General features: G+C 44.0%; 1 protein-coding gene across 2 annotated transcripts; it reads right to left on the bottom strand.

Moving 5' to 3' along the window:
• Nucleotides 1-681: 681 nt before the first annotated feature.
• On the bottom strand, nucleotides 682-25,102 carry arhgap4b (Rho GTPase activating protein 4b). 2 transcript variants are annotated; one of them, XM_071538863.1, is made up of 24 exons: nucleotides 24,949-25,102; nucleotides 18,899-19,233; nucleotides 17,010-17,181; nucleotides 16,080-16,242; nucleotides 14,108-14,170; nucleotides 13,748-13,921; nucleotides 13,149-13,277; nucleotides 12,449-12,670; nucleotides 12,178-12,279; nucleotides 11,389-11,574; nucleotides 10,693-10,777; nucleotides 10,557-10,584; nucleotides 10,023-10,119; nucleotides 9,219-9,279; nucleotides 8,987-9,064; nucleotides 8,319-8,447; nucleotides 6,211-6,316; nucleotides 5,866-6,093; nucleotides 5,524-5,579; nucleotides 5,151-5,322; nucleotides 4,636-4,746; nucleotides 4,199-4,306; nucleotides 3,522-3,624; nucleotides 682-2,250 (listed from the first exon to the last, which is right to left on the bottom strand). In XM_071538863.1, exons 2-24 carry the CDS (start codon nucleotides 18,966-18,968, stop codon nucleotides 2,047-2,049), a joined length of 2,847 nt encoding a protein of 948 aa, XP_071394964.1. In that variant the 5' UTR covers nucleotides 18,969-19,233; nucleotides 24,949-25,102; the 3' UTR covers nucleotides 682-2,046. The 2 variants fall into 2 exon arrangements, with proteins under 2 accessions (XP_071394964.1, XP_071394965.1); XM_071538864.1 differs by lacking the exon at nucleotides 4,199-4,306 and having other exon boundaries at nucleotides 683-2,250.

Here is a 25,102-nt window from a genome sequence, read left to right as displayed (position 1 = left end):
AGAAATGCCATAGGGGCAGCAATGGTGCAGCAATGATAAATCATATGCCACTTACCTTACTCAAAGTGCTATTCCAATTCTGTATCAATGACAGAGAGACAGAGAGAGAGAGAGAGAAGGGGCGAGGGAGCCCTGCAGAGAGTGCTAATCTAAAACGTCAATGAGATCAGTTCAGCCGCTTAATCACAATGTCCCTTAGAGCTGATTTGGCATATGAGAACCCAGATACACACACACGCACGCACACACACAGACACCTACACTGTTTGATACTGACTTAGAAAGGCAGACGTGCTAATGTGGTACAGCGGGTCTTCCCCTGTGTGTGTGTGTGTGTGTGTGTGTGTGTGTGGTAGGTGGCTGTGGGAAGGGGTTATTTTAGGATGAGGCACGGAGGGTCTACAAGATCAAGTTACAGAACTGGCACCCCAGTACTGTAATTGAAAACAATGAAACACACTCCCACACACACACGCACACACAGGCCAATGTTGCAATGCTGCAAATTCATTCATTTTGAGTCATGTTTTAGAATCTTTTGTCTCATAAACATGCAAATTACTGCATGAGCCATAATTTAATATGTCTTAATTCATTGTAGATGCAAGATTCTCGGAGAGTTGAATCTTTACAGTGATGACTGTGAGAAAACTGGCAATTATTTACTGACAACTCCTTAATCATTCATCACTTGATCATCTTTATTGTATCTTTTTTTTTTTTTTTTTCTTTTTTTACCACATATACAATTTGACACAGTAAATTTAGTGACATCATCAAACAGTGATCCAGAATAACAGGGTGTTTTAATCAAAGAAACAGAATCGATTCTTAAAAAAGGATTCTACTTCTATGTTTCCAATACTGAAACACTACAGGAGGGAGATGCTATATGTAAAAACATTTCAAATGCTCCGAAGTCAAAGTAACTCATATTGTACACCTCGCTGCAACGATCCTGTCACACATTTTGAACGGGAGCTGTGGGCGGCGCTGGAATATCGTCACGGGGCCGAAATTGATGGATGAATGAGGCAAGAGTCGCGTCTCGGTCACGGCTCCGAAGCGTCGCCGTCGCGTTCACAGTTTAACATCAGAGGAAGTCCCGGGATCCTCTCTGATACGGAGGCCATTTTGGCTCTTGAGGCTAGGACACAGTTTCCAGTTGAAAAGTAAGTCAACCAAAGCCCTGAGTGAGACACTCTTACTCTTCCTTCTTCCCTCGAAGCCAACCCTGAGTTAGCCCATCCCTAACTCTGCAAAAGCCCTGAGTTGTGGCCTGCCCGTCAGGCCATGTATCACATACTAGGGGGAATGTGTTTCATCGGTGTGTGTGTGTGTGTGTGTGTGTATGTGCGCGCGCTGCATGCTGCTATAAAATATTGGTCTCACTTCATTCAGGTTGAACTTCCCTACTAACATCTTGCCAGATCACACTTTTATTTATTTTTTTAAAACACTGAATATGCTGAGAAGTTTTAACCTACTAGGCCTTTCCTTTCCAAGTGGAATAAATGTGAAGAGTAAAAGATGTGAAGGCACTCCTAGACACAGGCCCCAGATCAGTTATTATTTTATGTTATTTTAAATATTTAAATATTATTATTATATATTATTATAGATATTATATATTATTTTAAATATACTCTTGAGCTGATCTCAGACCTGCCACTAGGGGGCAGCTTAAGTCTTAAGTGAATTTTGCTGTTGTTGTTGTTGTTGTTGATGTAGCTACCACGGCAACCAGTTCTAAAAGTCAGTCTGGTGATATCACTGGTGATGTCACATCCCTGATTCTCCAAAAAATTGCGAAAGCCTGAAGAACGAAAACAGACCAGAACAGAAAGAGACCAAAACCAGCTGGAAAACAGACACACTGGACGTACTGTAATACGGCACCGAGACTAGTGGCACTATGAGAAGGCAGAGACGAGCAAATATTACACACGTGTCAGAAAAATAAATCAACATCTTCATCAAATGCATCATCATCATAATAATCATCATCGTCAATCAATCAGTAATTCCACAGTCATCCTCTCCTCTCTATTGGTCCACGGGTCTGAAAAGGGCCCGCCCTCTGAGGCCGAATCCTCCTTTTTTGGCAACGGGGACGGCTTGAGCGAGAGAGGAAGAGGAGGAGGAGGAAGAGGGAGGAGGAGGAGGGGCGGCGGTGCTGGACGGCTGCAGGGCGGGCTGGCGAGACAGGAGCTCCTTAAACACAGAGTTCATCTGACGATTGATCATGTCCTGAGAGAGAGAGATATACAACGAGAGAGAGAGAGAGAGAGACAAACAACAAGGCAGAGAGACAGAAACAGAGAGGGAAAGATGAGAAATTAAATTTCTCTATGTAACACATTAAGTTAATATAATCTTATCTTATTACAAATATAACATTGCAAATCTAGCAACTACGGCTTGTGCCATAATGGAGGTCCATCGGAGAACTGGCTGTACACAAATAATACCTAAATATACAGCAACCAGGCAAGAAAAAGAGACATACTGGAAAAGGATTGTTGTGTTGTGGGAGTAGGTCAATTCAGTAATGTAATAAGCAGAGGTGGTAGAAGTACACAAATTCCTTAGGTCAAGTAAAAGTGCAAATACTCGTCTAAAAATATACTCTGGTAGAAGTTGAAGTACCGTTTCAAATCCTTTACTCAAGTCAAAGTATAAAAGTACATGGTCTTAAATTTAAATGTTAACGTTAATTCTAGCAACTGAATTCACTAATGTATATTCTCTCTCTCTTGTTGCTTCTCTCTTCTTCATGTTGCTTCTCTCTCTCTGTCCCTTTCCTTTCTTTATGGTGTTGCTTTGCTGAACAAGCAGCCAATCACATCTGGCTCTTGATCAGCTGCTTCCGGGATGGAAGCTGTCTGATGCGGAAAATAAAAAAATTGTAAAATTGTAGAAAATCAGTTGATGATTTCCCGAGAGTAACGAGTCTGTTTTGAAAATGTAGTGAGTAGAAAGTCTTCAGTGAAAGAAAAACTTGTGTAAAGTACAGATACTTGAAAATCCTACTTAAGTACAGTAATTAAGTATTTTTACTTTGTTACATCCCACCTCTGGTAATAAGTAAAAGTGAGTCTGAATAGGTTTCCAACTTTAGATAACTGTGCCCCAGGAAACCGTCTCATCTTGACTCCAAAACACTACAAGTTGTAGCTTGAAAAGCGACTGTTAACCTGAGCAAACAGTTGATTTCTAGCACTGTTGGCTAGCTAACAAGCCAGCGGGCTAATTTAGCAAAGCAAGTGATTTTAACATGTGACAACTAGCCAGTGCTAATGCTAGCTTCCACTGGATATGTTCGCTCGTGTGCAAATCAGTGTTTACAACTGGACAGTGACAGTTAACGCTCGCTAACCAGACAGCATGGTTTGCTAGCTATCGAGCGGACGTTATCTAAACACAAAATTTATTTGAGTTATAATTGTTTTATGCCAAAATCTCATCAAATGAATATCACAGCTTTGCGTCGGCGAGGTCAGACAGGATGAACTACAGACCTTGTCCATTGGTGGCTTGTCAGTCGGAGCAAGTGGAGGCCTGTCTGTGGCTCTGAAGCCGCCCTGTCTTACACTGTCCAGAGTGTGTCTTCGCTCCTGAGTCCTGAGGGAGAGACAGAGTTAAGAGGTAAAAGAGTGGATATAGGTAGATATCGACTGATTGATAGAGCATGCGTATTCCTTTATCTTGTGTTATATAGGCTATATGTGCAGTACAATGCTGGGTGGTAGTGTGTGTCTCAGCGAAGACCTGTTCCCAGTAACGTGAAATGTAACGAATTACTGTTTCAGTAATAATAAAAAATGATGAAAAATGTTACTTTTGTTTTCAGCCCTAAATATCCGACTGAAGTTGAATTATGCAAACACTGTTGTATATCCCACCCTCACATCTAATTTGTTTTCCTCATAATTAGTCATCGTCCTCTTCACGCTAAACTCGCTAAAGATAGCCAAAAAGTTGAATTACTCTGGATGGATTTCCCGATTTTTTAAGGTAAGAGATGCAATTCAGTGTTCCGCGTGACTTATATATATATATATACTATATATATAAGACTGACAGACACACACACAGTCACAGCCACAGAGTCACAGACACACAATATATATATATATACTGCATACTGTATATATATCAATGTGACTGTGATTGTGTGTGTGTGTGTCAGTCTTACCCTGGCAGGTGACGTGTGGCGGGGGAGGTTGGGGGCTTTCGGATGGGGCTCCCCTCGCTTCCTCTCTGTCTCCCTGGCAACGAAGCACTGTCGCTGTTCACCCGCATCCTGTTAAAATACACACACAAACTTTGTTTCCTCGTGCTGTGTGTACACGTATGTGCAAGAGCTTGTGCGTGCGTGTGTGTGTGTGTGTGGGTGGGTGTGTGTGCGCATGCTCGTGTGGTTGGGGTGTATTTTGCTGTGTACATTCATGTGGAAGTGAGCATTCATATACATATATTTGTGTGTGTGTGTGTGTATATTTTGCTGTCTGCATTCATGCGTGGGAGTGTGTACGTGTGTGTGTCCATTTGTGGGTGAATGCATGCATATTTTGCAGCATGCATTTGTGTGTGTGTTTGTGTGTGTGTGTGTGTGTGTGTGTGTGTGCATACCGAGTCGTATTCTCCGTCTGTGGATCCTCTACTGTCAGGTTTCCAGTGCTGCCTCCTCCTCCCCCTCCTCCTCCTCCTCCTCCTCCCTCTTCCTTTTTCCCTCGCTCTGACCTGAGGGCGGAGAGGAAGAGAGAATATATTTTACATATATTTCACCACAACCAGCACAACATCCCAGCACATGAACTCTCTCTGTGAAGTTTAAATATGGGATAAATGTTCAGTCTTTAAGGCAAGACGCAGAAATTTGGAGTAAAATTGAGTTTAGTGCTTAGCAGACCAGGGTCAGACTGTAGGTGTCAATATCTTTTAACCTGCTCTGAGTACCAGACAGTTGGGGCTAACCATATCATGACAAATCAGATAGCGTCAGATGTTAATCATAGAAAAATATGAATGAAAAGAATATTAATTGACATTCGAATACTACTCATCTAAGACCCATTTAAGAAATAAAGTAATAAGGAAAAATCATCTTGGCCGTGGTATAGCTGTTATACGCAGAAATCACTCACCCATCCAGCACACTGATGTACTTGTGAGGGATTAGACCCTTAACCCCGCCTACTTCCCCTCTCCACCAATCACAGGAGGCCTTGCTGTGAAGGATGAGGAGCTCTCCCTGCTTGAATGACAGCTCCGCTGGAGATCTCGCCACATAGTCGAACATGGCCACTGCCTCCCACTCTGTACACACACACACACACACACACACACACACACACAGAGCAATGTTACAGTGAAATGCAATGTTCATCTGGTTTTCACATCTGTAAATGTGAATGTGGTTTACGCGCTTTGCGGTGTGTGTAGCAGCATGTGAATGGGAGATATGTGTGTACTGCATGTGGTGTATGTGTGTGTGTGTGTGTGTGTGTGTGTACTCACCATCCTCACTGTGCAGAGGCTCAGCCTCTCCGTCTCCCTCCTCTGTGATTGGTTCACTGCAGACAAGCAGAACAGGGAAAGTTATGGCTAGACAGAGTTCCTCTTCTGTTTCCCAGTTTGACCACCAGACCACAGTTTTACTGCACATGATGTTTCTGTTTGCTCATGCAATTTGAAATTAAGCCTGTATACCAAAATACCAAATTTAACCAAAACAAAGCCAATTTTTGCAGCTGCTGTTTACAAAGGCAACAATCCCATATTTTTGTTAACAGCATTAAAGCATGTCATCACTACTAACTCAGTTCCTCACAGTTATATCAATGCCTAATCATCTCTCACCAGTACTCCTGCTCCAGGGTCATGTGCTTCTCGTAGACGGGCCCCGGCAGTTCTGATTGGCTGGGGAAGATGACGTCATGCTGGACGATCATGGTCTTGACCAGGTCGTTGACCTGTGGCTGCCTAGCAACAGCGTCACCGGACTCGATCCCCCTCAGCAGGCTCGGACCGAAGCACACGGCCAGGTTGTAGGGCTGCATCATGTTCTCATCACTGTACTGGGACACACTGAAAACACACACACACACACACACACAATTTTCTTGTTATTATTGACATGCACGGTAAAACTTTATGGCCATACCAGATATTAGATATAACACACTGGGTTATGTTGTAGCTTACTGATTGAGGAAAGCAAAAAGGTAACGCATCACAATGAGGAGAGGCCGTGGGAAGGAGGAGATAATCGCCTTAATCTGGGAAGCTTTCTCTGTCAACCCATCAATTTCTAATAGAGAGAGAAGGGAGAGAGACAGGGAGGGAGAGAGGGAGCAAGATGAAACCTTAAAGGAGGACAATATCAAAAAGACAATATAAAACAAATGTTGCAAGATTTGGTTATTGCAGAACACCGCCCAAGAGCGCAATAAATGTGATTTCATTCCAAGGTATGAGCCTGTGGCACAGAGAAACCATGCCAGATACACAACTCAACCTGCATTCTGCCAACATCGATCTCACACCCACAAGGAATTGTAGCGCCAGGTACTATGAAGCTACGCTGATAACCCCTCGCTGAGGTGACTGGGCTGGTTTATATGGCCTCTCACAGGAAATATATTCATGGATAGCAAACAACCTGCAGGTACGTTTGCAAACTCAGTTGGTTGTGCAAATCGTGACACAGAACTTCTGCATCAGAAAGCAGAAAGAATTGGGAATGCTCCTTTTGGAACGACCAGAGGACAGTGAGAGAAAGAAACACAGAGAGTAGCAAGACAGCTGTAGTTTCAAACAATAAAACAAGTTGATTTGCTCATATTTCAAAAAGGGGTAATAAATTCTTCTGTCAATTAGGGGGATGCAGTATCTTATATTATTTATATATTGTATGGCAGGTGCAACAAAGGCGGGGAGGACTAGAAGTAGTTTTAGGGCAACCTTTATGGAGTATAAGGCAACTCCGCCAGGGAAAAGAAAGATGGTCTGTCAGGCAAAACAGGGCCAGGGGGTAAAATGGGAAAATGTAGAGAGGAAGAAACATGGCTAGAGGGCCCCAAATCTTAATCAATGGGTAAGTGAGGACCCTTCCTGTCCCTTACGCTTAGAAATATTTTGGATGCAAAGTTAGTCTATCCCAAGGATGATGCCCCTGGCAACATAACCAGGTGCAGCATCCTGTTCATGTGTTTTGCAGCAACAATTGAGAGCAAACGAATAGAAACTGATTCATCAGCTGACAGGAAGGGAGATAATACAGTTTGGTTATTTTTTGTGAGGTAGAAAAGATGAGGATTAAAGATTTTCTGGACAGGCATATTGTAGGCCAGCTAAGGGTGGGCAGAGATTGGTGGTGTGGTCAGAGACACAGCAGATAGTGTATTTCATTGAGTTTACAGTGCTATGGGGACACACTGTATATGAAAGGAAAATATCCAGGTTTACTGAGTTGGTAGCGGAGGTGGAGCAGCAGAGTTGGAAGCTTAGACTACCTTGGAAGTTGGTTTGTTGCTTTACTTTAAGACTACTCTGTGAATTAGGCATTTGCGGTACCATTTGTTAGTGGTACGTTTGCTGGCATATTGATTTCTTTACAGGTTGATATGTTCGCTTGTCAGCTCCTCTTTGTTTGTAGCGTGCTAGCTGACATTGTGTGCTAATAACACGGCTGCTGTAGCATGTTTGCTGGGATATTGATCGTGATGTCGGCTTGCTGGCAGCATTCTATTCTGGGACGCCAGGAATCACTGTGGAGCCTTGTGGAGGTGTTACGGGCCCAATTCAATGAAACATCTGTGATGGGAGGAGCCCACTTGATAACCCCAGTGACATACCTGCACTCACACACTTAATCCTGTGACATTAAGATTAGTCGGTTAGTGAATGGGGCTGCCTGTCTGATGCTCCTGTATATATTTATGACTACATAGCCTGAATTCCTCTGTAGTCACCATTTGTGGGTTAGTACATCATTCTTTTGACATCTGAATTGGGCTTCTGTATGAACGCTCATACGCCTTGGATGATGACATTAAGGACTGCAACATACAAATCCTGTGGTAAATGTTAAATGTGTAAGTAAGACCCCCCCCCACCCCTACCCCCACCCCCGCCCCTTTTCCTTTCAGATCACGCCCCACTTGAAACTAAATAATATATAAATAAATCATTAACTGAAAGCAGAATTGAAAACCGAAAGTGAAACATGTCTGAGTAACAGCTGACAACACACAACACACACACACACACACACACAAACACACACAAGAGGGTATATTAGGGGGTCTTACGGACACACTCCAGCAGCTGGGAGTAGCTGTCGTAAGGGAAGAGAGGAGGCTCAAGGCCCCTGAAGTAGAGCTTCAGCACGCCGGCCACCGAGTCCAGGTCACACTCACTGTCTGACAGAGGATCCTCTCCTGCAGGGAATTAACACAGGCATGTAGGAATGTATTCGCACGCCTATGTAGACTTTCATTGCATGCAAACACATATCCATATATAGTTACATAAATGGATGAATGAACACTGACACACACAGACAGGCAGGCGTTCACATACTCACACACATACTCACACACACAGAAATCAGACACATACACATGGACACAGAACACGCAGACAACTGAGCTTCAATGCGTGAAATGAATGTTGGGACGCCCACCAGCTCACTTATTTGCTTTTAAAGCTTAATTTCAAGGCATTATGCTTTATTAAAGAGCATGGAAAAAAGGCCAAGATGTTGATATAAAGTACAATAAAAGCAATTTTGTTCCCCAAATGCTCAAGACCGATTATTGTGCGTGATAATTATGTGATGACAAAAATTAGAGAGATGATTTGGATGATCGTTCTAGCCATAACCATGCGGTAGAAACAACAGAACAGAGACAAGAAAGATGGAAACTATTTTGTCAACTAACGAAACAGTAACTGGTATTTTGGAGTCTTACTGTACCTCTCTCGAACGCATCTCTGATGTGGTTCACCTCTCTCTGTGACCCGGGAACTCTGAATATCCCTTCATGGTGGAGGCCTGAGTGACCAAGACACACATACACACACTGATATTATAGGGGCACATACACACAAACACACACACACACACACAAGCACCACCACCTACCCATTCAGAGCGCTCAAAGCTCTCTCAGTGTGGCTCGGTGCTATATTGTAAAAGTCTGACTCACCGTGGAGATTTATGAAACGGATGCAGCTTTCAACCACCACAGGAATCTGCTGCCCAGAGCTCTGGAGGAGAGAGAGAGGGAGAGAGAAAGAGAGAGAGAGAAACGTAGAAAATGACAGTCAGTAATACAAAGAGAGAAGAAATAATAGAGAAGAAGGAATAACAGCGAGTGAGTAATAAGGAACAACAGCTTTTTATGTGTTTGGGCTGAAGCAAGGTGCAGGTAAAAGGTCAGAGGGAGGCTTAAGTCTAATGTCACTGCACACACACACACACACACACACACACACACACACACACACACAGCACGTTGGCCTGCATGTAAATCAGCAGTGTCGGTGATGGGGTTCGCTACCTGCGTCCGAGACATTCTCCTCCTCCTCCTGCGCCAAAGCCAAGCACAGCAGAGTGGAGAGAGTGGAGAAAGGGAGAGATTAGAAAAGGCAGAGGGGGAGAAATAAGGGGAATAAAGATTTAGCGGCAGTGGGAACAGGCGCACGCACACACACACACACACACACACACGCACGCACACACACACGCGCACACACACTCAGTAGAGGAGTGGAGAGAGGAGGCGGCAGAGAGGCCACTGCATTTTAATCCCTTTCACAAGAGAGGAAGAGATAAAAGGGGGGAAAATGGATGAGGCGAGCGAGAGCCAGCAGTAAGCCATGAGCATGACGATACACATGAAGGCAGCAGTGAGGACAGTGGGGACTGGACTGTCAGTGTGTGTGTGTGTGTGTGTGTGTGTGTGTGTGTATTTCAAATGCCTGTGTGTGTGTGTGTGCGTGAGCGTTACCTGTATGTAGGAGAGCATGTCTGTGGTGAAGAGTGTGTGGCAGTATTGGGAAACAGGTCTGGACTTCCGAGAACGCACTGACCGACCGTATTGCATTCTGGGAAATATAATAAATGACATGCATGACGCCATCTTACATGCGGGTATCAGCTACTGCTGCAGTTCTGCGCTTATGAAAGATATGAAAGATGTTTGGGATCATATGATGCTCAAGCGTCTCTCTCCTGGGGCCTCTTTTATAAAACTCTATAAAATGATAAGAAACTGTGAAAAATCAAAACCATATTTTCTATCATTGTTCACAACATTGATTTTAGCTTTCGATATATACACAGAAGATTGTCACCATTTTGGTTTGGATTTGGTCACCAGCACAGATTGTGTGTGAGAAGCTTTTTATAAGTGAGGCCCCGGATTCCCCCTCCCCCCTCTCTCTCTCCCTTGTCCTCTCTTCTGCTCTCCTCTCTCCATTTCTCTCTTCCTCTCCCAGGCTTCCTTCCTTTATTCTTAGTCATCTAAATCAGCTCTGTTTACCTGGAAGGGTCGCTGTCGACCGCCTCGGCTGGGAAAAGACAGAACACAAGTGAAAGAGTAAGGTTTGGTTAATAAGAACTCGGCTTAAAGTAGATTCATACAGCTTCATACAGTAGTAGTTAGTTAGAGCTGGTACCTTTCTGTATGGCATCATGTAGAAGGTCATGTTTGGCTTGAAGTTTGGAGGTCAGAGAACTGCTGGTGAGGAACTCCTTCACTTTCTGAAGAGACACAAACAAGTTTTGAAAAGTCAGCTGAGAACTCAGTGAGCCTAGAGATGAAGTCTTGATCTTGAAGACTCATCCAAATCCCCTATGAGCCACCAAGGGTTCACCAGTATAATAGAATCACAATGAACCTGTCCTAGAACTAAATCAAATCCCTCACAGGGTTCACCTAATGTCGGTGTTTGAAGGCCAGTACCAATATATTTTTGGACTGAACTGCTGATAGCTAATATTTTGTTCTGACATTTAATATCTGTAAGTATTAAAATCCCCAAATTATTTAAGTATTCAATGATTCCACAAGAATTATATTCTCATCAAGGTGAAAAAGCCTCTGAAACAGCATTTAGACCATCATGTGACACTGGAACTCTCCACTGAAAACATAAATAATAAATAACACAGATTTATGCATACTTGAGTGGAATCCAATCAAAATGTTGCATTAGAATCCATGCTATAGTACTGATCATTTATACAATAAACAAACTGCATCATATCCATCAGTTTTTTTTTTGGCGTAAAATCAGATAACAGTCATAGTAAAACTCTAATCTTGCATGAGGATAAGATCGCTCCACCACTAATCCACTGCATTAACTCACTGTAAAATAGAAGGTCTCTGTCTCCTGCTGATTGGCTCGGCGCTTGGCGAGGGTGAGTTTGGGGGCGGTGCCTCCTCCCGGGGGCTCGTGTGATTGGCTGCTGGGCAGGTCGGGGGCGGGGTTACAGTCGCTGTCGCACATATTGTCCAGCAGGGCTGTGAGCGTGGCTTTGAGTGTTTTACTGACCTGGAAAACAGAAGAAAGAAAACGACATTTATTTTTGTTAATTATTTGATTAATTTTTTTATTTACATTTAACCAGGTGCATAATGTCCCACAATGCAAATTTTGCACGTTGACACAATTTTCAAGACTTCCGTACCCAGAAATCATGTGTCATGACTTCAGTAAACTGCATACAGCATGCTCATATTTACCAACCAGGCCAGTCTGTGATGCTTTACACCAAAGGACTGAACAAAAAGTAGAAATGTCTTCCCTTGAAATTTTGATTTGTCACTTTCTGAAGGCGGAGAAGTGAACATACCCGACACCAGATTTTCATTTGGGCGAATCTAATGTGTATCAATTAGTGGGGATGACACACTCTTCTCTGCTGCAGCCCCACTTTGTGATTTAGGCTGATAAGACAGGTGTATTTTTGCATAAACATCTTGCGTAATGCCGCTTTAGGCCATAATTCTTATTTGCAATGACAATCTGGCACTGAACCACAAGATACTGAATGGAAGAAAGAAATGAAGGGATGAATAGCTAGCGAGCTAGATAGATAGATAGACAGATAGATAGAACATTACAGAAAGGAGACGGTGAAAGTAATTAGCTGACCTCTTCTGTTTCCAAGGTAACGGCAGCGAGTCGAGACTGAAGCTGCTGGTACCTGGTCTCCAGCTCGTACCTCACCTGGCTCTCCGCACTCACCTCGCACACCTGCAACACACACACACACACACACACACATACACAGAAAACACACACACACTATGAGATCCGGTGCAGGCCCGAACGAGTCGAGTCATATGCAAGTACTGGATCGGCACTGATCCCAGCGCTGCAGACACTATGGGTGTAGGTCTAGCAGAGGTCCAGCAGTCCTGACCTGGTCTCCCTCGTGCGGGTGGTAGTTGAACCTGAACGGCAGGCAGAAGGCGGTGTCGTGTTGCTGTAGCAACGCGTCCCGGTCTCCGCCCTGGTCCAGCGACGTCACGGCCGTCTCCAGCTGCTTAAGCCCCGCCTCCTCCGTCTTCTGGATGCGCCACCTGCTGGCCAGGTAGCACCGCATCACCCTGTCCATGGACAGATGGAAACCCAGGTCGCAGCACTGCAGGGGGGGGGAGAGGGTGGGAGGGAGAGAGAGAAAAAGAGGGAGAGGCGGATGGAAGGAGAGGGAAGAGAAGAGAGGGGGAGAGAGGGCGGGAGAGAAAGACGAGGCGGGAAGGCGACGGAGGGGAGAAGGGAGAGGGGAGGAAGAGCAGAGAGGACGGTGGTGATGGGAGAGAGGGAGGGAGGGAGGAGGGGAGAGAAAGGAGGGAGGGGAAGGATAACTGGAAGGTAAGTCAGGGAAAAGAAGGAGGGATGATATCAGCTTTTTGAGTCTCGTGAATAGGCTTTTCTTCCCGGGCGTTCAACAATATCTCTCCTCTCTCTAATCCTCACATCACACCTCTCCTCTTTATTCAGCCTCTCTGTTGCTCTTTTCTTCTCGCTGCCTCTCACCAGCCTCTTCCCATCTGTCCCCCCCCCCCCCCCTTTTTTCCTTCGTGGGCATAAAAGCAAAGTGTGTATTGTGTATCTCTTACGTCGATGAGAGTGCTGACGTCCTGCAGATAGTATTTGTTCATGGCTGCGTTGGCCGCGGCGAGATTCAGTAGGTAGTCGTTACGCGCCTTGGTGCACTTCAGCTGGGTCTCCTGCACTCTGCCGTGCCTCTGCGCGCGCACACACACACACACACACACACACACACACACACACGTGCACGAAAGAGATAGATAGAACACACACAGAAATGCATACACACAAGAAAGAGAAGATAAAATACACATGAACACGATCCGCAGGTGTGCAATAACAGAGAGAGAACACAAACACATGAACATACAAATGCATACACATGGGCACGCACACACACACACACACACACACACACACACACACACACGGGCAAAAGAAAACACATTCATACATAAATGCATAAAGGAGACAGATATGCACAAATTCAGACACAACAACAGGAACAGGAAACAATGGTTTGCTTTGTGAAAAAGCCACTTTAAGACTTCCTGTGCCCCATTCTCACACACACACACACACACACGCACGCACACACACACACACACACACACACACACAAACACACACACACACATATACACACATATACACACGAAGCCTATACCTTCTCCATGAGTCTCTCCATCTTCTTGACGGAGCTCCGCCTCTGGCCCCCTGATTGGCCGAGGCCAAGGTCAGCTGACTTGCCGGTGTGTCTCTCCTCCAATCGTTCGGCTTCCTTCAGCTTCCCCTCAGCTGTTAGACAGTCTGTGTGGTACTGGTTGTACGTCTTCAGGGCCTTCATCACAATCAGCAGCAGTGTCAGCATCATCATCATCATCATCATCAGTGTCCTCAGTCAAAATTTACAACTAATGTTGCTGAGACTGTAGGATTTTCATTAGGTCCTTGTTGACTTAGTGGTTCATTTTAATTTACAACATTTATTTATCATTATTACAGCCCAACAATAAAGAGCGCTTACTGTTTGCAGTTCAGTGGTGACCTTCAGCAGCTCATCCTGCATCTGGATTCCAACCTCCTTGCTCTGTGGAGGTCAAAATAAAATAAATAAATAAAAAATAGAGATACAAATCCTTTGCCTTTTGTCATTCTTTCTACTTTTTTTTTTATTTTTTTTTATAATTTCTAAAATGAGTGTGTCTATGTTTTGTCAAGAGTTGTATTATGAGTCTAGGCAGATATGTGTACCTGATATCTGTGTGATCATTTGTGTGTGTGTGTGTGTGCGTGTGTGTGTGTGTGTGGGTGCTGAAGCACACTATTCGGTGGTGGAAAGAGTACTACAATTTCCTACTCAGGAAGAAGTGCTGCCACTTTTTACTAGTAAGTAAAAATAGTGGTGTAAAAATCTACTCTAAGTAAGAGCAACATTTACTGTGCTACTTTTCAGAAAAGAGAACAAGTTAGCTGTGAACTTTTCATGCAATTCTAAAAGGACAAGAGTAGAAACTAGATTCTTTTAATTTGAAAATTTGGAAATTACAAAATAAAGTGCACAAAGTAAAGCCAGATTACTCTTCTTTGCTGACTGACCCTTCCACAATTTACAACTGTCCAGTTTCTGTGGCGTTTCATAGGCTCTATACGCTGCTTATGTGTCGCTTAGCAACCATGTTCTTTAGCTACGCTTCAAGAACTATATTTCTTGGCGGCAAAATAATATGTCATTATTATTATTATTTAATTATTATCCACTGCGTTCTTGTCTTTTGAAGGCAATAATCCACTCAGCGCAGTGCTTTACAGTGATTTTAGAGAAGCTAAAAGGGTTCTGCTTGGCGTAGCGCCCAACAACACCTCTTAGCTTGTAAAACCACTGTAAAGCACTGCGTCAAGTGGCTTATTGCTTAATTAAAATTCTGCTCACTTCTTTTCAACTGTGAGAAGGTAACCAAGAAACCGTCTGACAAGCAGTAATTTGAGAAAGATGTGTTTGTGCTGTAGAAAATGAATAGGCTGCAGAGGCTGCTGCGGTACCAAGACAGGTGCAGGACAAAGGCATGATGGGAGATTTCTATGGAGACTACCACTGTATTCAGTACACTATATGTGTCTACTTACAGTATATGTGAATGTGACTTATCTAATAGTGTTTATTTGGAAAGTCTGTTCACTTTTCAACTCTGGCAACATCTTTTGAGTTTTGTGCTACATTATAAAATGAATCTGCTGTCAACACACGATTACACTCATATAATCTAGTAGTCTTAAAATTGTATTTTTCTTAAAACAAATAAAAAAAAGATGATGATTTCACTTGTTTCCAGTGCAAATCAACTTGATAGAGTAGAGTGATCTGCCTTGTTCTGCCTTGTTTCAAGATATTCACACACAAATTTCCTCAAATTAAGTGCAATCATCTCACCCAGACTTTTCTACTTGATTTAAACGTCAAAATAAAACAACATTTTGAGAGCATCTTACTTCCTTAATATGGTGTATTTCCTGTTGAAACAGGATATTGGGGCGGGGCATAATGCAGGGAGGGATAATTCAAAAGTGTAAACCAATGAGATATCAGCTAGGGAGAGAAAGGCAGTTTTATTTGATGGGAGGTTTTTATTGGCTGGAATTTTTATGTACGTCTACTAGTACACCATGAGGTTCACTAAAGATACTACTGTGTTTTCAAGGAAGTAAATGTAATGGGATATTGATTATAAAAACAAAAGAAAAGAAAAATTGTATACAGTCATGTCATTTTTCATTTAGTCATTATGACTTTAAGACTACTATTAAATGTCAAGGTGGATTTTTTTTTGCAGTGCTTATTTGGAAGGGGGGGGGGGGGGGGGGGGGCTTCTGTGATGACTACCACTGTACCTGTCAGGCTCTATCTGTGTAAGTCTGCTCATGTGTCCAACGTGTCCCGTGTGTGTGCGTGAGCGAGTGTGTGTGTGTGTGTGTGTGTCCCTAAAAAAACCCTCACCCACCCGCTTGTGCAGGCGGTGTGTGTCCTCGGTGCTGTGCGCCAGCCGCTGGGTGAGCGCGTTGCAGCAGGTGTCGCCCAGCGCCGCGTGCTCCCGGCTCTCCAGACGAGTCTGAGTCAGCAAAACAGACCAGACCTGACACACCGACTGACCCCACTGCTCCTTCCTGGAGACACACAGAGACAGACAGACGGGCGGACAGACAGAGAGAGAGAGAGAGAGAGAGAGAGAGAGACGTGTCCTTACTCGTCCTATATCTGTCATAATGAAACACTTCATCACTTATGCGTGGAGCTGGGAAAACAAGGGAAAACACACAAACACACATACACACAAGCACTAACACTGCTCACTACAGTGTTTGATATTTCCTTACTGGCTTTTGAATGATTTGTACCACATGTCTACTACATGTCCTCAAACATGGAAAAAAAAAAAACGTATTATAGGTATTGATGATTACATACTATTATGCAGGATATTTTTTCAATCCAAGTAATTAATCATCTCAGTATGGTTTGAATGCAGTTTTTTGGGGTTTTAAAAATTACATTTACAAGAGCTGCCATAGATACTGAAACTCTCATGGATGTAAGAGGGAAAACAAGAAATGGCCATGTTTTGGAGAAATTAGGCATATTTGGAATATTACTTCCCTTATTTTTGATCAAAGAGCATTGTTTCTGCTGTCAAATCAAGTAAATGTCAATATTTCTTTTGGACTTATGTTTGAATACTTTCAGGCTACAATTTGTTCAGTTTCAGCAAAGAAGAAGGTGGAGAGGAGTTTCCCCTCACCTTTCTCTTCCTTAAAATCTCTCACTAAACAGGCTGATGAATAGTTAGGGGAATACAACAACTTTCACTGCCTTCATTGCTCCTGCTGTAAGCCACCATATTTTCCAACACACACACACACACACACACACTCACTTCTTGGTCTTGTGGGTGAACCTCTCTGTGAGCTTGTCGAGGGCGCGGGCGTATTCGGCCTCGATGTCGCCGCGGCGCCGGAGGAACTCGGAGAGGTCGGAGAGCTGCTGCTGCTTCACTTCCACCTGGGAGTCTAAAATCTTCACCTGGTCTGTCAGCTGGGCCCGCAGGTCTGAGAGAGAGAGAGAGAGAGAGAGAGGGAGAGAGGAGAGAGAGAGAGAGAGAGAGAGAGAGAGAGAGAGAGAGAGAGAGAGAGAGAGAGAGAGAGAGAGAGAGAGAGAGAGACCAGAGACAGAAAATCAGACACACACAGAGAGGCATAAACACACAAACACAGTGAAGACATATATAGCATTCACACACATATGTACACATGCCTACACTTGTGCATTCCTAAATTACATGTGCATGCAAAAACATAATATAAATCATACAGTTGTGGTTTTAGACCAGTGGTTTTCAAAGTGAGGTCCATTCAAAGCTGTGTGTGTGGTGTCATGTACCAAAAACACTCTCAATCCATTTTTACACACATTTCCCAGCATCTCTCTGAGCCTTACCAAGACAGGCTGTTTCTGTCGCTGTGTTGTTAAGGCTCATTAATATTAACGACCCCTCTGTTCTGATTGCCTAACCGTCTCAAGAGTGAAACGTGAGACAGCATAGCCCAGCAGCTACAGGGAGGGAAAACTCTCCGGTAATAAACAATGACAACTGCTCAACCGCTTTGAAAAAAACACTTTGTTAGTCTATTATTTATTACAAAAATGATAATGAGCGAACCTTTGTGACGCCACAAAGTTACGGAAGTCCAAACGGCTCGTTTAGAGGCTCGCTTTTCTAATATGGATTGTGTGGATTTAGTTGGCGACTGTGCGTTTTGATACTTTCACCATGTTTAGATAGACCATCCAACTCCTTAATCAAAGAGGCAAGGGAAACCCTGTTTTCCACCATATGGGACCTTTAACAATTCAATAATTCAAAAATGTATTTGATCAGAAATTATTTGATCAGAAATGATCCCAGTTGACAACATAAAAATGACTATTCTAATCATATGTTTCACCTCTATCATCTCGCCCACCTACAGAGTAGACAGTTATACAATTAAACACTAAATAAACACTAAAAGACAACAACAAAAATATTCTCATATGGGACAAAAGGGACAAATGTATGTAAGTTGACAATGATGCATAGATTATTACACACGGCTCACTTATAATAACCCCACTTATCCCTCTATTATACACACACTCCTGTATGCAAACACAGTCGAGCCATTAGCCACACAGCCCAACACACACACACACACACTACGGTTTGTAAAGGCTAATACAAACATTATTCTCTCACATAACACCAGCCTCGCCCCCTCTCTCACCTCCCTCTCTCTCTCTCTCTTCTTCTCTTACACATTCTCAGCTCCTCTCTCTCTCTCACAGGCTCATCTGCACCCCCTCCCCTCCCCTCCCCTCTTTCTCTCTCTTTTCCCCCTCTTCACTCTTCTCTCTCTGAGTACACAGCCCGGGGCTGACTGGATGTGAGGAGACAGCATCACTAATACTGGCTATAAATACACCCTCGTAGTACAGTACAGGGAGCCAGCCAGCCAGTCAGCCAGCCAGTCAGTCAGTCAGTCAGCCAGCCAGCCAGCCAGCCAGCCACAGCATGCACTCTCCAAAACACAGCACAGCACTTCCACTGGGACGCGGAACACACCCATGCACACACACACACACACACACACACACACAGCTGGATGGCGGTGTGGAGCATTCATGCGTGGATGAGCACGTGCATTCCTGTATACATGCACAAACAGATGCATGTTAAACACACACACACTCACATACACACACACACACACACACATAATAACTCACCTTTGACCTGTGATTCGTACTCGGCCAGACTTCCCTTCTCCCTCCTCAGCTTTCCGTGCGATGTCATCATCTTTGATCCCCTGACCCTCGACCGTCACTTAAACCTTACTTGCCGAACTCCGATTCTAGTCCTGCCCTCGCTGTTAAAAGACCTGTCAACCCCTTCTCCTGCTCCGTAGTCGGTGACCTTTCAACCCTGACCCCTTTGCCCTCGCTGCTCTACAGCTGTGCGTGGCACGTCCGCGTCAACGCTGACTGACTGGGGACGTCGGCCGGGTCGATCTGTCCATGGAATCCCCTGGGCTTCGGAGAGGAACGTTGCTCCATAGGTGAACCTGAGGGAGAACAGAGGGAGGAGGGGAGAGAGAGAGAAGGGGAAAGGTAGCAGAAAGTAGACAAGGAGGAGAAGTGGAAGAGAAAGAGGGGGGGGGGGAAGAGGCAGGGAGGGGACAAGCGAGGCCAACGGATGACAAGAGGACAGGAGGGGGCAAGAGAGGAAGACGTAATGAGACCAGAAAGAGAAAATGAGTGCGGCAGCCAGAGAGAGACAGGGAGAGAGAGAGAGGGAGAGGGGGGGGACAAATGAGGCCAAGAGACGACAAGAAAGAAAGGGACAGCGACACCAGAGCAGGGAGAGAGAGGGATTTAATGAGAGGGACAGCGGGATGGGGGGCAGAGCGCAGAAGGGACAGTAAGAGAGCAGAGGGATGGGGGGAGGGGAAGAGGAGAGGCGATGAGTAACAGCAGTAATGAAGGACGTTCGGTGCTCTGGGACGACCATAAAGGTACGGCTCACACACACACATTCTTTCACCAATTTTCCAATGATTTTTTTATGTGTGTTTAATGTTTTTCCACATACCATGCACAAGAGGATTTCTCAAAAAAAAAAAAAGCCAAAGTTGAGGAATTTAGACTCTACACTAAGATGTGGTAGTACCTTTGCCATATGGGTCTCGACTCATGGTTTACTGAGATATATCTATATATACAATTGCCTTTAATATGCCTATTAATGGTAGATTATGCCTTGAAGTACAGCTAAGCAGATGTTACACTGTACTAAAATGGTTGCATGCTTTGGTCAGGCTTAGCCAACTTTGGAAAATGAGATGTAAGTGATTTTTTTTTATGTCCCGCCCCAATATCCTGTTTCGACAGGAAATACATCACATCAAGGAAGCGAGACAGTTTCAAAATGCAGTTTCATTGTGACTTTAAAGAATGTAATTAGTGCTAAGGGCTAAGTGCAGTGCAGAAACGCTTACATTCCATTAGACGCTGCAATTTGCATGGATGTTTATTAGTCAGCGGAAGCTGTTGTCTGCTGAGAAGATGCAATCACACACTTTCTATCTCGCTCTTTCTCTATTACACACACATGCATAGACGCGGGTACGCATACGCACACGCGCACACACACATCTCCCACATCCTGTGTCGATTGCTTAACAGCAAGTTTCGGTACTCTGCTATGAGTGGCAAAGCATGCTAGTTTAACTGCATGATCAGGCCCAAGCAATAACTTGATTTGACCCAAACCAAACAGTAGCTGAACCAAAATCCTGATCTGAAACAAACTTTGGCCCAAATAGATGTCACTCTGTTCATCCATATATAATGTCATATCACATATCGTATCAGTGGTATCATAACTAAGAATTACTGTCAGCTAGTATCCTTTAAAAAAAAGTACTACTATTTTTTGATTTTAAGACTAGGTATCACTTTTTTTTCCATGTGGTGTGTATCTCATTTTGGAGCGAAACCACTCGTATACCCTTAGGTCGTGAATGACTTCCCCATTCAGAAGTAGTAATGGATGTCACCCTGACATACGTGAATGACAGTAACAGTGCGGAATGGAGAGCAAATGGAGAAGTGCGGCGAACAAATGGAGAAGACATTTCCACTACAAAAGAGACTGCGAGGGCCCCGAGACCTTGGAGGCTCCAGAGACCTTCATCAGCGCGCGACCTTAATCTGCACAGAACAAAGGAGCTGGTAATTGATCTGAAGAGAGGGAGAGAGGGAGAGAGAGAGAGAGAGAGAGGGAGAGGATGGATGGGAGATATAGAGAGAAGTAAACCAGGGAGGAGAGAATGCGACTGACCGAGGGGGATGAGCAAAAAGGGGCAGAGGCGGAGAGATGGAGATTATGGGGGTACAGTGCTCCACTCTTAAAGTCAAGGTCACAGAGAGAGCGAGGTCTTGTGATACCCATAATGAATTTAAACCAGCAGGCCGGGGCCAAGAGAGGATACAAGCGGTACAGTGTGTGAGATGCTTATGGGGATTTTTTTTTTTTTCTCCACATTTCTTATGAAGCAAAAAACGAAGCAAACTAAGCAGAACTAATACAGGATACAAGTGGCATATTGTGTGAGATCTGTACGGCCGATGGCGTGCGGGGGTTTCCTCACAATCGCCGAGAGCCGAGGCCGATCTGAGCCGAACCGGGCCGCGCTACGCTGACCTACTTAACCCGCTATCTCTTTCTTGCGGGAAATACATCTCCGGATTTTTTTCCGTTTGACTGACAGCTGCGTCGTCTCCTAACAGCTGCAATTGCCTGTTTCGAAAAAATTTGTTCCTGACCCCGGAGCCCTGGAGCAAAGCCAAGCTATTGCTAATGCAGTGTAAAAAAAAAAAAAAAAAAAAAGTAAAAAAAAACACGTGGGTGTCTACAGGACCCTCCGCCAGATTTTCTCACTTCCTGAAAAGTTGACTTTTGGGAAATGTAAGGTTGCTGCAGAACAGTGATAGCATGCAGTGAAGTTGTTGGATGTGTAATGTGTGTGGGAATCCGCCGTCTCAGCACAGCGTGGCTGCAGATAAGCGTTGGCATGTTAAAACGGATGCATGAGTTTTGTCCAACGCCATCTCATGGTAATCTGTGCTGTTAGACATGCTGCAGCTGCACAGACACTGCTGTGTACACCAGTCAGGTACAGTCACATCAGGTGCTATGCTCCTCTGTCTGACAGACCGACTGGAGGGGCTCTTACAGGCGCGGGCCTGATTGGAAGAAGATTGACTCGCTCGTTGCAATGCTGCGGAGGGAAGCAGTAAGATCAAATCATGGTTGACGGAATAGAATAGAATAGAATAGAATAGAATAGAATAGAATAGAATAGAAGATGACTGTATTGTCCATTCCAGGTGGGGAATCACTACACATGAAAACATAAGAGCATTTGAAAACAGCACATACTGTATGTACTGTAGATCATATAGCTTACTGATGACAGTGTGCCACTGTAATGAAATGTAATGGAATTAACCCCTATAATCAGCCACAGACAGGAGCTATGCTGTTACATCTTACAGCAGCTTTTTATCTACAGACCTGGTTATGACCTGAAGTTGACTCAGCAGAGGATTAAAATGTATCTCCAAATTGTGGAGAAACAGCTGATAGCCTCTGTCAGGTATACTTTTTTAGTTTATTTTATTTTATTTGCGCATGATCCTACCTGGCTATGCTATGGTGCAGGTGAAAGATATGCTTAATAAAAAAATGATGAAATGATCTACACAGCTAACATGATAACTGAACTTGCAGGTTCCAACGGGTGTGCTACCACCAAGCACTGAAGGTGATCTAATCTATACCACTGGAAGCTAACTGACACCTCAGTTCGTTGGAAAATCCAAAAGCAACCTGATTGCACACTAAAGCAGTAGAACAGGTAGAATTCTCTCATATTGGCTCCGTTCCCGGCTTTCCTTTGGAACGCGTCATGAGATTTAGGCCGATGCAAGATTAGCTATGCAAAGTAGGAAAATCCAAATTCATCGTATCACTGACAAAGTTCCCCTCTTGCCAAAGTCTCTCTACACCGTTGTATATCCCTTTCAACGGCTGCCTGTGCAGCAGCTGCCACAGCAAACAGGAAGCCGTATCACAGTGTGCCACCGCAGGTTTTTGCCCCAGTCTTGCATGCTCTGGAGAGAGGTGTACCTGACAATCTCACAAAGGTCTTCAGCACCGGCTTAATCCTCACCGTCATGACTTCCAAAAAACACACCGTTGGTCAATTGGAGTTTCAAGGCTGCAGTGGAGAATTGCACATAAAGCAACACATACAGGAGACACTTGTATGTGAGACTCCTAGGTATACCACATAGGCTGTAATGTACCATACATAGCACATACAGAGATAGAAATTTACATAAAGGGATGGAAATTGGTTTTGGGCATTGCAGCCAAGGAAGTGTATTTTCCTTATATTGTCATTAGGTGCCATTCAGATTCTGGCAAGGCGGTGAGGGCAATTTAGCAAAAATGTAAGCCCAAGGCAGAAGAAAAAAAACTCTGTCTGCATTTCTACGGTTTTATGTGGAAGATCATTTACAGGTAATGTTTGCGGAGTGAATACTTGCAGGTCCTGGTGGAGGGCAAACATGAAGGAAAGGGGGAATAAAAAAAGTGAAATGAAAACATCCCTGACAGTCGGGCTCTGTGAGGGGGCGAGAGGCTGTCGGGCCGGGCCACGTCCACTCCCCAGGCCCCGCTGGACCTCTGCCTTTCCACCAGCATTTTCCCTGCAGTTTTTTTTTTTTTTTTTTTTTACAGCAGAGGTAGTTAGAGGTAATTTTAGTTTTGGTTCCACCTTTTATTCTGGTCCTGGTTTCTGTTCTACTCCTGGTTGTAGGACTGAAAATACTATAATTTGAATATTTTACTGTGAAATAATAAATGACTCATTCATTTTAGGTTTAGGTAATGACCAATCATTACCTATTGTTTTGATTATAGTGTAAATCTGACAGAAAATAGTGTGCTTTTTTTTAAACAATTTTCACGTCCTTTTAATTTCACATTTTCATGAGCAATGGTGGACATTTTCATGCTCACCACAGCTGAATGTATACAGGTGAAACACTGCTTGATAAAGTGGAGTAGATCAGAATCAGCATCACTTTATCTACAGTATGTGCAAGTACAGTCAATTTACCAGAAGAAACACTTTTACATTCTGTTATATATAGTAATGCTCATATATTTGTATAGTTCTGATTCTGAGAGTCTATGTTACACAGCTGGGGTCTGAGTTGTTTCAATAGGCAGGGAAGGCATGATGGTAGCTATCAATCATCATGGCACATTTGCTGTTTTAGGTTCAGGGATTTGCATCATTTGAAATGGCTGCAACTGCATAGCCAGGTTGGGTTGTCTGAATGCATTGCAGTCAGTCACTTCCCAAAAGCGTGCTATGACTAAAATCAATGGGCAACCACAATGGAGAAAGTCAATTGCAAGTCAACAGACAAGAGATGATCTCAGCAGAATGTGTTTTGTTTTCGAGAATCCACACCTGAATCCGAACCATAACCTCCTTTTGTGGTGAAACTAAACTTCGAACCATCCAATAAAAAAAAAAAAAAAATGCTCTGCCTGGCTAAAAGAGCTTTTTAGGTTACAAGGTCTCCGGCCAGGCTGCTGTGTTACATTAACATCAACATCCCCTTTGTTCTATTATCACCCAACAGCACAAAGGGAATATTAGTTTGGTAGATGCCTGTTGAAAACATTCACTTGTCTGCATCTTCTAATGAGAGAATATGAATTAGCTGTCGATACCACAGCTGATGAGCAGGAGGAGTCGAGGCTCTGCTGCTCTAACAGCAGAGGAGGAGTATGAGTTATATTTACAATGGCCATAAATCACTCTATATGGCTCAAGACACTCTGCTCCGCACAATGGCTACACACACACCTAAGCATTTGTAAGCATAATTACACAGGCATGTACACACGCGCGCACACACACACACACAGCAACAACAGTGAAAATGGTGCACACATATTACATAATTGATACCCCTAACAGTCCGTAGCCTGCATCCATCATGCATTTGTCCACTTGCAAAACCCCAAGAGCATTCAGTCTCCCTTTTACACACTAAACTACACACACACACACACACAGACATGTATTCACAATAGTCACGCATGTACACAATCGTGCACGCACACACACACTCATACACACACAGGTTGCTGTTGGATTCATGAACAACAGCAGCATGACAGCCGTACATACCTCACTTTGTAGTCCTCTGCTGTCCCTTTCTATCTGCTCCTCAGCTCTCCTCCCCTCTTCTCTCGTTCTCTCTCTCTCTCTCTTTCTCTCTCTCTCTCTATCTATCACACACAGAGAGCAGTGTGTTTGAATCTGACAGATTTCTCTCAGCTCA

Source organism: Centroberyx affinis, unplaced genomic scaffold (genome assembly GCF_046629955.1).
Source record: "Centroberyx affinis isolate AG114_WGS23_722 - 3 ecotype Tasmania unplaced genomic scaffold, CSIRO-AGI_Caff_v1 ptg003357l_1, whole genome shotgun sequence".
Taxonomy (NCBI): domain Eukaryota; kingdom Metazoa; phylum Chordata; class Actinopteri; order Beryciformes; family Berycidae; genus Centroberyx; species Centroberyx affinis.
This window is presented reverse-complemented; position numbering and strand designations above follow the sequence as displayed.

Excerpts from the sequence above, each read along its gene's own strand:
- arhgap4b (XM_071538863.1), bottom strand. The coding sequence starts at position 18,968 with ATGATGACATCGCACGGAAAGCTGAGGAGGGAGAAGGGAAGTCTGGCC. Across the intron at positions 17,182-18,898 it reads GTACGAATCACAGGTCAAAG|ACCTGCGGGCCCAGCTGACA; the intron begins GTGAGTTATTAT and ends TCTCTCTCTCAG. Across the intron at positions 12,671-13,148 it reads ACGTCAGCACTCTCATCGAC|TGCTGCGACCTGGGTTTCCA; the intron begins GTAAGAGATACA and ends CCCCCCCTGCAG.